We start from the raw sequence: 12,385 nt of genomic DNA on the forward strand, positions 1-12,385 counted from the left end.
TGGTGGCTGCAGTCAAACAGATGGATGGGAGATTTTCAGCAGGCGGCGGTGCCGGCTTTGTGCTCCACGCGCCGCACGCCGGCTCCGGCAGCCGGTGGCCTCCGCTGCATGTTAATGCTGGGGGCAGAGCGAGGGCCGGCTCCAGCGCCGCCGGCGCGGCCACGGCCGGGCTGGGGGGCTGCGGGACCCCCTGGGCTTGCCCCCGCCACGGAGATATGTGTCCCACCTCCAGCCATACAGCAGATGGGTGCAGGGATGTCACCGTGGGTGGCACTGGTGGCAGGGGACACGGAGGGACGCCGCGGCGGGGTGGGTTGATGGGTGGCACCACATCCTCCATCCCGGCCCCACACCGGCTTCATGCCGGCGGTGAAATCAAACTCTCCCCGGGTTAATGACATCTTGCTAAGTGGGGCTAATCCTGCCCTCCCCGCGGCTCCCGGGGCTTGGTGTCAGCGCGGCCTCGCGGTGATTAATGGCCCGATGGCGGGGGTGGGCGAACAGTGGCCTCCCACCCTCCCTAAGCCCCCCCCGGCTCTTGTTGCAGGTCAAGGATGGTCCATGTGATGGGGGATGCCGGCTGCTGGGTCCTGCTCGGGCTCTTCCTCCTCCCCATCGCCGTCCTGGGTAAGTGCTGCCGGTGCTCCGTAGCCGGGGCTAATTAGGCAATAACAGTTCATCATTTGCTGCTGTTTACTATCAGCAATAATAAATAGCGAGGGTGAATAATAACCAGGGGAGGGCTCGGGCTGTGCCCCCCTCCCAGCTCCACTGCCTCCCTGCCCTGGGCTGTGGGGGATTAGTGAGGGAGAAGCCCCCCAGGCAACTGTGGACCCCCCCCCGCCTCACGCTGGGATCCCCGCAGGCCAGACCATAAATCCTTAATCCCATCGGCAGCACCCCCTCCCCACCGCACAGCTGAGCCCCCCAGGGATTTGCCTTGTCTCTGACTGGGAGAGCCCGTGTCCCCCCCTCAATCCTGTGCGGTGGGGGCATCACGGCATCCTGCTGCATGGGGGGGGGGGGGGAGGGTTGGGATCCCCCCACCCTGGTACCCTCCCTATGTGTGTCCTGGCGAGCAAAGGGCTTGGGGTGCGATGGAGGGTGGGGAGTTGGGGGGGGGGGGGGGGGGATGGTGGCAGGCAGGGATTAGTGGCCGTCCCCTGTCCCCAGACGGCTGGGCTCTGTGGGGAGCGTCCCCCCGACCCCGCTGTGGGCAGGGGGAGCCGGGCCATGGGGGCTCCTGAGACGTGTGGGATTTGTGGCGGTGGAGCCGGGAGCGTGCACAGGCTGGGGCAGGATTAGTGCGGGAGGAGGAGGAGGAGGAGGAGGAGGAGGTCACGGTCGCTGCCACGCTTTATCCCGGCGTGGGGATGGCTTTCCTGCTGGTGCACCAGGGGGTGGGTGGCACCGAGTTGCTGGTGAGGGGTCCACCTCTGCGGGCAGGGATGGGGAGCACTGATACCCCCATGTGGGTCCCACGGGTGCAGAGCAGCGGCTACAGCCTGGCAGCATCCTGGGGGGGGACGGGGACTCGGCTGAGTTGAGGGGTTCAGCCCTGGAGGGGCAGATTTAATTGCAAAGCTGATCTCCAGCCGCTAGACGGGGCGGCTGCACATTGTCCCGCTTCATGTTCTTCCTTGGGGGGGGCTCAGGGGTGCCCGGTACGGAGCCCCCAAATCCCTGCAATGCCCCCAGCTCTCTCCGCTATGAGCAAGAGCCCTGCGGGAGCTCCTGCCGCCCATCCCCGTGGTATCTGGGTGCCTCTCCCCGCAGGCTCCCAGGACGATGGGAAGGTGATCCACATCAACAGGGTGCAGCACCAGGCCGTGCGCGTGGGGCTGGGGGAGCCCGTGGCCCTGCCCTGCCTCTTCCTACTCCATCCCTCCGCCTCGCTGGGGCCCAACGAGCCCCCCGACCCCCCCCGCGTCAAATGGAGCAAGGTGCGTTCGGCCACCGGCCAGAGGGAGGACGTCCCCATCCTGGTGGCCAAGGACAACGCGGTGAAGGTGGTGAAAGCCTACGAGGGCCGGGTGTCCCTGCCGGGCTACCCCCGCGACCGCTACAACGCCACGCTGGTGCTGCGTGCCGCCCGCGCCAGCGACGCGGGGCTCTACCGCTGCGAGGTGGTGGCCGGCATCGACGATGAGCAGGACCTGCTGCCCCTGGAGGTGACGGGTGAGCCGGGTGCCCTGCGGCGGGGTGGCGTTGCCAGGAGAGCGGTGGGGGGCGTCACGGGTACCGCGGCGGGGTGGCGTGGGTGCCCGCGTGGGTCGTGCCTCCCATGCAGGCTGTGGAACCCGTGCACTCCATATGAGCCGTGCACACCGTGCACTCTGTAACAAGCCGTGCAAGCCATGCACCCCGTGCCCCCTGTGTGAGCCCTGTGCCTCGTGCGAGCCATGCACCCCATGTACTTCATACGCCCCGTGCAAGCTGTGCGCCCCATGTGCCCCCTGAAAGCCCTGCACCTCCTACAAGCCATGCACCCCGTGTTTTCCATGCACCCCATGTGAGCCATGCACCCCACACAAGCTCTGCACCTCATTCAAGCCGTGCACCCCAAGTATTCCACGCACCCCGTGCAAGCCGTGCACCCTATGTACCCCGTGCGAGCCATGCACCCCGTGTAAGTCGTGCACCTCCTGTGCCCCGTGCAAGCCCTGCACCTCCTACAATCCATGCACCCCGTGTTTTCCATGCACCCCATGTGAGCCGTGTACCCCACGCAAGCTCTGCACCTCATACAAACCGTGCACCCCAAGTATTCCATGCACCCTCTGCAAGCCATGCACCCTACGTACTCTATGTGAGCCGTGCACTCTATACAAGCCGTGCAAACCATGCACCCCCTGTGAGCTGTGTGCCCCGTGCAAGCCGTGCACCCCATGTATTCCACGCACCCCTTGCAAGCCGTGCGCCCTGTGTACACTGTGCGAGCCCTGCACCTCCTACAAGCCATGCACCCCATGTTTTCCATGCACCCCGTGTGAGCCGTGTACCCCACGCAAGCTCTGCGCCTCATACAGACCGTGCACCCCAAGTATTTCGTGCACCTCCTGTGCCCCGTGCAAGCCCTGCACCTCCTACAAGCACCCCATGTACTTCATGCACCCTGTGCAAGCCGTGCACCTCGTGCACCCCATGCGAGCTGTGTGCCCCGTGCGCCTCCACGCGAGCCCTGCCCCTCGGACAAGCCACGCACCCCGTGTGAGCCGTGCACCCCGTGTGAGCTGTGTGCCCCCTGCACCTCGGACAAGCCCTGTACCCCGCGTGCCCCGCACAAGCCGTGCCAGCTCCGTGCCACCCGCTGCCCTTCCAGGCGTCGTCTTCCACTACCGCCCCGCGGGCCAGCGCTACGCCCTGACCTTCCCCACCGCCCGCCGCGCCTGCCTGGACAACTCGGCCGTCATCGCCTCACCCCAACACCTCCAGGCTGCCTTCGAGGACGGCTACGACAACTGCGACGCGGGCTGGCTGGCCGACCAGACCGTGCGGTGAGTGTGCCGGGGGCACGGGCTACCAGCCAGGCACACCTGGCCACGGAGCTGACACACACACCCCCCCCACCGTGCCCTTCTCCGGCAGGTACCCCATCACCCTCTCCCGGCCCGGCTGTTATGGAGACCGCAACAGCCTCCCCGGCGTCCGCAGCTACGGCCAGAGGGAGCCCAGCGAGGAGTACGATGTCTACTGCTACGCCCGGGAGCTGCGAGGCAAGCGGTGCCGCGGTGGCTCGGTGGGCGCCGGGTGGGCGAGTGGGTGCCGGGTACATCCCTCCGGGGAGATGGCTGTGGCCGGGAGTGTGGGCATCTCCGTGGATCTCCTGCCTGCCACGGTTTGGCTGCAGGATGGGTGCTGGGTATCACCCTCGGTGCCCGGCGTTGCGGCATCGCCATCGTGCCGGAGTCACGGAGACTTCCAAAAAACACCGCTGGTCTCCGAGCCGTCATGGCTTTCCATCCCCGTGTCCCCCAACGGGCTCTGTTCTCTTCCAGGGACGGTGTTTTACGCCACGGTGCCAGGGCGCTTCACCTGGCAGGGGGCCCGGAGGCACTGCCGGAGCCGGGGGGCTTCGTTAGCCACCACGGGGCAGCTCTACCTGGCGTGGCGCGAGGGCCTGGACCAGTGCGACCCGGGCTGGCTGGCCGACGGCAGCGTCCGCTACCCCATCCGGCTCCCTCGGAGGAAATGCGGTGGCGAAGCCTCGGGCGTCAGGACCCTCTACCAGTTCCCCAACCGCACCGGCTTCCCCCCCGCCGCCTCCAAATTTGACGCCTACTGCTATAAAGGTAAGGGGGACCGGCCGCGATGCCGGCACTGCGTCCCCCTCCGGTCCCCCGCCCTAAGTCCTGGCCCTTCTTCCCTCGGGAGTCGGTGGGCACAGCTGGGAAAATCACTACCGATGAATATTTAATTGGGGAATTAATGAGATAAATGAGGAGAGCTGGGAGGGAGCCTGGTGCCATGTATCACCGTGGCATGGTGCAAGGATGGGGGGGTGCGGTACCTGGTACCGAGCCCTGGGGGGGGGTGACGTGGGTCCCCACTTGTGCCCCGGATCCCCGTCCTGCCCCAGATCCCCGTTGTGCCCCTCGGTCCCTGTCACCGTCACGGCTGATGCTCGTGGTTTCACCGCAGCGCACGCAGCCGTGGGGCAGAGGGAGCTGGAGGAGCCGGTGCCACCCACGCCTGACCCACCGGGCAGCGACAACGTGCTGGTGGAACACGGCGAGGACCTGGGCATGTCGGGGGACGCCCGGGACGCCCCCCGTGACCGCTATGGCCTCCTGCCACAGCCGGGGCCCGCGGGGCTGGGTGAGGACGAGCAGTTGCGGCTGACGAGCAGTAGCCCGGTGGCACAGCGCGGTGACCTCCCCGGAGCCGCCACGGCGGCTGGTGGCCCGGGGCTGGGCGATGATGGCACATCCCTGCCTCCCACCACCGCCTCCTCACCAGCCTGGCCCCACGAGGATGAAGCTCTCAACGTGGTGGACCAGGCGCCGGGGAGCTCTTGGCAGGATCCATCCATCACCAGCCCAGCACCACCGGCGCAAGAAGCCCCTGGATCCGAGGACCCCCCGGCCCCCCTCCTGCCGCAGTCCCAAAGCCCAGCCCAGGAGCATGTCACCGGCTCGCCATCGGGGCTGGGGACAGTCCCCAACACGGCAGCGGAGACCCCCAGCACCCCACCGAGCAGGCGGAGCAGCTACGCCGGGCTGAACGGGCGCTACTTCCAGCTGCAGCAGCAAAGCCGGGACCCCACGGTGGCTGCTGGGGACCCCACGGTGGCAACTGGAGAACCCACAGTGGCTGGGGACCCCACGGTGGCAACTGGGGACCCCACAGTGGCTGGGGACCCGGTGGGGATGGTCACCCAGGCCCCTATGCTGGCCCTGGAGGTGAAGGGGGTTGAAGCCAACGCGGTGGAGACGTGGAGCATCTCCGGCGTCGGCACCGAGAGCCTCCGGCAGGAGGGCACCTACTCGCCCTCCAACGCGGTGGAGGAGGAGATCGGCCCCGGTAAGTGATGCCCAAAAGCAGACGGGGGGGTCCTGGTGGGGGCTGCGCCGGCTCGGGGACCCCATGGCTGTGCCATCTCTTGCAGAGCTGATGGCACCGGCCACGGCCCCGGTGTCCCCCTCACCACAGGCACCTGCCCGGAGGGATTTGCCACAGTGGAGCCCCCGCATGGCCCCCCGCAATCCTGGGGGACCTGCACAGACCTCCCGTCCGCCGTCCCCGTCCCTGTCTGCCTCCATGGCTCCCCACGATCCTCTCGGCCACCAGGACATCACCACAGTCGGGGCTCAGCCCCATGTCCCCAGCTCCCGCGGGGACTCTCCCCGGCCACCCGCAGATGCCACTGAGGACTTTTCCGGGGACGCTGTCTCCCAGGAGGATGGCGGCTCTGTCCCACCACGGCCCCCGCTGCCCCCCGCCCCGCTGGTGGCCGAGGGCCCCGAGGTGGCCCCGCAGCCCCGTGGTGACGGCGGTGACGGCAGCGGGGCCCTGGGCGATGGCTCGCTGGAGAGGCAGAGGAAAGCGGTGACCTTCTTTCATCCGGACAGCCCCTCCATTGGGCACCCTGCCTCCCCCAGCCCCACCGAGGCGGCTGCTCCCCAGCTCCAGGGGGGGCTCAGCCCCACGGCTCCCCACGAGCCAGCCGAGCCGTCGGCTGAGCCCAGGCACGAGCAGCCATCCAGCTACGGGGACGCCGGGAAGGGCTCAGCCAAGCCAAGCAGCGAAGCAGCCCTGTCCCCCCCGGAACAGGATGTCTCCTCACCTTCATCTCCCCCCGTGGCCAGCGAGGTGACCCCGTGGGCCAGCACCGAGCGGCCAGTGGAGACGGATGCGCTGGAGCCAGCGGCCGAGGAGGGGTCCACGGGCTTTGCTTCCATGGCCCCACAGCCCACCAGCCACCTTGCGCCGGAGCTGGGGGGAGCAGAGCAGCTCCTCCTGCCCCCCCCGGCCACTCAGCAGCCCCCAAGCCCCCCGGGTGTTCCCAGCCATGAGGATGCACCAACGGCCCCTGGAGAGGAGGATGCCTCTGGGGAGGCAAAGAGAGAAGAGCCCCCCGCACCCCCCGGTTCGGCCACCCACAGCCCCTGGCCATCACCCACTGCCCCCCACCCATGGGTGCCGGAGGCACCCGAGTCCCCAGGCACGGGGCTGCTCTTTGAGCCCTCCACGACAGCTTTGCTGGGGGGACCGGGGGGGTCCCCGCTGCTGGATGCCGACAGCGGGAGCGGCGAGGAGCCGGAGCTGGAGGAGCGGGAGCTGCTGGCCTGGGCGGATGCCGACAACGCCAGCCGGCACGGTGAGAGCGGTGCTGGGGGGTCAGGGTGCTGGGGGCACCTAGTGCTGGTGGGCACAGGGAAAATGGGGCTGGGTGGCAAGATGACCGACCCATGGGGTTAAGGTGGAGGTTTTTGGGGGGGGGGGGGGGGATGTTTCCTTTTACCCAACCCAGTTTACTCACCGGGGAGTTTCTGGCATCCGCCGTGGGCTGGGAGCAGGTCCTGGGGTTTTCAAAGCGAGCCGAGGTATCAATGTTGAGCTGGGAAAACATCCTTTTAAATGTTTAATATTTGCAGTTGCTAGTAATAATAGCTGGAGAGGCGGCTGCTGGCGGGGGGACGCACGGCACACGCTGCCCGGACCCGGCTGGCAAACAAACAACAAATATATTTAAAGAGTAGAGCCACGGCCAGGCGGGCAAGTGCCGGGGCAAGTCCAGGCCCTGGGTCCCGGTGGGGAAGGGGGTGGGTGTCATGGTATCTCCCCCCCAATCCCAGCTCAGGGCACCCGTTTGCACCCCGCAGCTCCCTCCGACCCCTGCCAGAACAACCCCTGCCTGCACGGGGGGACCTGCCGTGCCAACGGCACCGTCTGCGGCTGCAGCTGCGCCCCGGGCTTCACCGGGGAGAACTGCGAGATCGGTGAGCGGCCGGAGCATCCCGCCCTGCTGGGGGGGGCAGGATCTAGCCCTGCCTGCATGTGTCGTCGTCGTCCCCCCCCCCTCTCCCAGCACGGCACAGAGCCAGGCTTGGAAACCGGGAGGGGAACGGGGCTGTATCTCTAAGTCCTGCTCAGCGTCCCCCATCCTTGTCACCGCTGGCACCAATGCTGGTGGAGGGGATGGTGGGCCGGGTGGGTGGTGTTGGGGGGGGGGGTGTGTCTCTGCACACCCCCAGCTCTCTGTGTCCCCACAGACATCGACGACTGCCTGTCCAGCCCCTGCCAGAACGGCGGCACCTGCATCGACGAGGTCAACTCCTTCATCTGCCTCTGCCTGCCCAGCTACGGCGGCAGCCGCTGCGAGAAAGGTGGGGAGCGCAGCCCCCGATGTCCCCCTCCGGGGTTGTGTCACCATGGGGTGGGTGAGACCCCCATGGGAACGCTGCCCAGCTCCTGTCCCTTTGGGAGCTGGGAAGGGGATGCAGGAATCCTACCCACCCTGCGATGGGGAGCTGCTCCCCCGGGTGCTGGGGGGCTGGGTGCCGGGGGGCTGGTCCACTTCCCTGTCTCCATCTCCCCGCAGACACGGAGGGCTGTGACCACAACTGGCACAAGTTCCAGGGTCACTGTTACCGGTACTTCGCCCGCCGGCGCTCCTGGGAGGATGCGGAGCGGGACTGCCGCCGCCGCGCCGGCCACCTCACCAGCATCCACTCGCAGGAGGAGCACGGCTTCATCAACGGTGCGGGGTGGGGGGATAACACCCCGTCCCCCACCTCTCCAAGCATCAGCAACCCCTGGGTGCTCTTCGCCTTCACCGTGCCAGCCGTGGGTGCCTCTCTCCTTAGGCTTCGGGCACGAGAACACCTGGATCGGGCTCAATGACAGGATCGTGGAGCAGGACTTCCAGTGGACTGACAACACCGGCTTGGTGAGACCCTGGGAGGTGCAGGGTGGGGGGCTTAGGGTGCAGGGGGCATGGGGGGGCGCAGGGGCTCTCACCCTCTCTCCTGTCCCACCAGCAATACGAGAACTGGCGGGAGAACCAACCTGACAACTTCTTTGCTGGCGGCGAGGACTGTGTGGTGCTGGTGTCCCACGAGATCGGCAAGTGGAACGACGTGCCCTGCAACTACAACCTGCCCTACATCTGCAAGAAAGGCACAGGTACCACCTGCCCCACCATCCCCATCCCGGTATCCCTGTCCTGGAGTCCCCAGCATCCCCATCCTCATCCCACATCCCCATCCCACATCCGCTGGTATCTCCATCCCCATCCCGCATCCCCCAGTATCTCCATCCCCATCCCACAGCCCCCAGCATTGCCATCCTCATCCCGCATCCCTGTCCTGCATCCCCCCGGCATCCCCATCCCCGTCCCGCATCCCCCCCCCGGCATCTCCATCCCGCATCCCCCCCTGGCATCCCCGTCCCCCTCCCCAACCCCATCCCGCATCCCCATCCCCATCCTGCATCCCTCCCGGCATCCCCATCCCTGTCCCGCTGCCCCCAGGCACCTCCTCATCCTCTCCCAGCCCCTCATTCAGGAAAACTCAAGCGGTTCCCCTTAATCTCCATTTTTTCCCTTTTTTTTTTTCCCCACAGTCGATTCTTCCCTCTCCACTTTTAATTTGTTTTAATTTGCCACCATTAAAACTATTAAGTTCTCGTTCCTTATCTTGAAAGTTATATTAACCTCCAGCCGCTCGTTGGGAGGCGGGGGGGCGTGCCGCCCTCTCCCGCCGGCCGCGTCTTAACGATGCGCTCGCCCCAACAAGGCCATTAATTAAGGAAGTTAATCCTGGGGAACACCTCGCTGCCAACCTGATGGAGGAGCCCCTCCTAAAGCCACCCCACCACCGCTCCGGAGAGAACCGGTGGCATCCGCAGGGTGTCCCCTTACCTGCTCCTGGTGACAGGGCGGGGGTGACAGGGATTTGTGTCCCCCCCCCTCCCCTCCCAGTGCTCTGCGGGCCCCCGCCGGAGGTGGCCAACGCCTTCACGGTGGGGAAGAAGAAGGAGAAGTACAGCATCCACTCCAGCGTGCGCTACCAGTGCGAGGAGGGCTTCACCCAGCGCCACGTGCCCACCATCAAGTGCCACAGCACCGGCAAGTGGGACCGGCCCAAAATCCTCTGCACAAAACGTTAGTGGGGACAAGGGGTGCGGGGCGGGGGGGGGGAGGATGGGGGGTGGGGGCAGATCCTGGGGCTTGAGGGGGTGTCAAGGCCACGGTCCCTGACCCTCCCCCCGGGTCCCCCCTTTCCCTTGCCCCCCCGTTAGCCAGGCGGTCGCACCGAGCGCGGCGTCACCACCACCACCGGCACAGCCACCCCCACCACCAGCACCACCACCACAAACCCCGCAAGGAGCGGCGAAAACACCGCAAGCACCTCCGGCTGGACTGGATGGAGGAGGGTCACTACTTCTAGAGCCGGGGGGGGGGCGGAGGGGGGACACACACGGAAGCACAAAGGTCCCCGATGGGATGTGGTGACATTTCCCCACCCCTCCCCTTCCAACTCTCCCCTTCCCCTTCCCTCTTTTATACCCCCCCCCCTTTGGCTTTAGCTCCTAGGATGCCCGGCCCCTGTAGGGAATAGGATCCGGAGGGGGCGGCTGCGTGTGCGTCCCCAGCCCTCCCTGCATGCCCCACGCTCAGCCCCCCCGACCCGGGGTCGAGCCCCCAGCCCCACATGGGGACCCCCCCATCCCTATGCGGGGGCTGTTCCCCAGCTGGGCTCTGGCCTCCTCCCCGAAGCGGGGGGGTTAATCCTCCAGCCTGCCCCCCCCCCCCCCCCCCCCGCCATGTCCCACCTTGGCCATCGTGTCTCGCTGGCCCAGGGTGGCTCCAGTTTTTTAGCAGCCCCCCCACCATCTTCCAGCCCCAGCCCCTGAGTCCTGCCCGCGGGGTGTCCCTGTGGTTGACACGGGGACCCTGCCCGGCCCTGGGGGGGCGGGGGGGAAAGTGGGGGGACACGATGCCACCGGGGTCGGTGTCCCCCACTCTGCCTCCTGGTTTGGGGGTTGATTTTTATTTTCCCTTTCCGTTTGTCGTCGGGTCCCCGTTGGAGTTGGCGTGTGTGTGTGTGTGTGTACGGCGCTTTCTGATCTCTGCTGTTTGCGACGTGACTGCCGTGTCCCGAGCCCCCTCCCCGTCCCCATCCTGCCCCCCCCCCCCTCCCCTCTCCCCCCGTGCCATTTCTGACTTTGCCTTTCTGTACTGCTGGACATTTTAATAAATTTTTTTAACAGTTGAGTGGCCTCGACCCTACGTTTTCCTGGGGGCCGGGGGGGATGTGGGGACCCCGGGGACCGTCCCCGTGTGGCACTTACCTTGCCTTGGCCGGGGAGCGCTTTGCCGGCGCTCTCCATCTGCCTCCTTTCACCGCCACTAAATTAATTTTAAGCAAACCTAATCCTTCTCGCAGGGCTCCTTGTGCCAGCGGTGCGAGCCCAGAGCTCGTGAATCACGCTGGCGGTGAGCAGCGCGGCCACGGCTTTTTCCCTGCCGGCCCCGGTGAGACACGGAGGTGCTGATGAATTTATCAAGGTGCTGCCTGTGGTGGCCACCACCTGGGGCTCCGGTAGCCCCCAGCACCCGCGGTCCCCGCTCTTGCCCCCCCTGCCCCGAGGGTCAGAGTGGCTGGGGGTGTCAGCTCCCAGCAGCTATTTATTGTCACCAGCGTTGGCGGTCGGTGAAGGTGATGGATGGACTGGGCTCAGCTGCACTGGGTGAGGAGGAAGCCCCGAGCCCCCTCTGGCACAGGGGGACCCCTGTGTCCCCACCCCTGCCCCGCTGTCCCCGTGGTGGCTGCCAGCACCGCGATGCCCCGAGGCGGCTCTGCTGATGCTGCTCCCTTGGATTTGGTCCCGATAAATCCAAGGGAGATGCTGCTGGGATGCTCCGAACGTGCCCAGCTCCAGCTGCGAGGGAGGGCACAGCGGGGACAGGGACATCGAGGCTTTGAATTCGGAGCCACCGGTCCCCTTGCACCCGAGCTGCCCCTGGAGGGTGGCACCAGTGAAGGAGACACGAGAGCCCGGCTCAGCTCTCAAAAGCGGCCGAAGCTTTTATTTCATCTACGTCCAGCTCGCGAGGGCCAGGGCTGCAGAAAGCCTGGGGACGGTGCTCGGCCGGGGAGGGGGACACAGGGGACGGTGCCCACCCAGCACCTTCCAGCATCGGCTGCTTCCCCACGAAGCCAAGCGCTAAGGAGCTGCCCCGGGCTCGCAGCGTGTGGCACTGGGCTCACCCAGCAGTGGCCCCACGGGGTGGCCAGAGGTGAGCGGGTACATACGGGTGCTGGAGGGGCTGCGGCTGCCCCCCCTCCCCCCCCGGCTGCCCCTGTTGCATGAAAGCCAAGCCCAGTGCCCCCAGTCCTTGCCCAGCACCAAACTGGGATTTTGGGGCAGATTACCCCCCCGGCAGAGACCTGCTCGTCCCATGATGTGGTTGCCCACAGCATTTCCTGGGGGGGGTTTCGGTGCTGCATGGCCCCGGGGACGGAGTGGAGCTGGGGACCCCAGGCAGGAGGATGAGGAAATCGCGGGGCGGGGGGGGGGACTCAAGCCTGCTTTGCTCTGGGTGGGCCGTTAGCACATGCGATAACGCTGATTGATAAGCAAGAACTGCAACGAGCTGGGGAGCCGGCCCCGGATCCGCGCGCGGGCTCCCGGCTGGGCTCCTAAAGTCCTTCCCCTCCCGCTGCCTCAGTTTCCCCAAGCGTCACCAGGCTTTGCCCGCAGCCCGCGGCGCCGCAGCCGCCCCGCCATCGCACGGGCACCTCTCCCAGTTCAACACGGGGGCTGCCCGCAGCCCCCCCCCGCGCTGCCGCGACGCCGGGGAGCCCAGCGCATCAAGGAAGGAGGAGGTGGGGGTGTCCCCGGCCAAGTCTGGGGGTGCTCCCAGTGAGGGTGAGCC

General features: G+C 67.0%; 1 protein-coding gene across 1 annotated transcript; it reads left to right on the top strand.

Annotated features, from left to right (window-relative positions):
- The first annotated feature begins 554 nt into the window (after positions 1–554).
- On the top strand, positions 555–9,893 carry NCAN (neurocan). The gene is made up of 14 exons (XM_074163800.1): positions 555–627; positions 1,777–2,178; positions 3,323–3,497; positions 3,589–3,716; positions 3,999–4,292; positions 4,651–5,523; positions 5,609–6,820; positions 7,326–7,442; positions 7,716–7,829; positions 8,045–8,203; positions 8,310–8,392; positions 8,484–8,628; positions 9,425–9,607; positions 9,745–9,893. Exons 1-14 carry the CDS (start codon positions 555–557, stop codon positions 9,891–9,893), a joined length of 4,107 nt encoding a protein of 1,368 aa, XP_074019901.1.
- The last annotated feature ends 2,492 nt before the right edge of the window (positions 9,894–12,385 follow it).

Source organism: Numenius arquata, chromosome 25 (genome assembly GCF_964106895.1).
Source record: "Numenius arquata chromosome 25, bNumArq3.hap1.1, whole genome shotgun sequence".
Classification (NCBI taxonomy): Eukaryota; Metazoa; Chordata; class Aves; order Charadriiformes; family Scolopacidae; genus Numenius; species Numenius arquata.

What these genes read in the sequence shown, in the direction of transcription:
- NCAN (XM_074163800.1), top strand. Translation starts at nt 555, where the DNA reads ATGGTCCATGTGATGGGGGATGCCGGCTGCTGGGTCCTGCTCGGGCTC. An exon ending in GGACTGACAACACCGGCTTG is followed by an intron (nt 8,393 to 8,483) that starts GTGAGACCCTGG and finishes CTGTCCCACCAG; the next exon opens with CAATACGAGAACTGGCGGGA. An exon ending in CAAAATCCTCTGCACAAAAC is followed by an intron (nt 9,608 to 9,744) that starts GTTAGTGGGGAC and finishes CCCCCCCGTTAG; the next exon opens with CCAGGCGGTCGCACCGAGCG.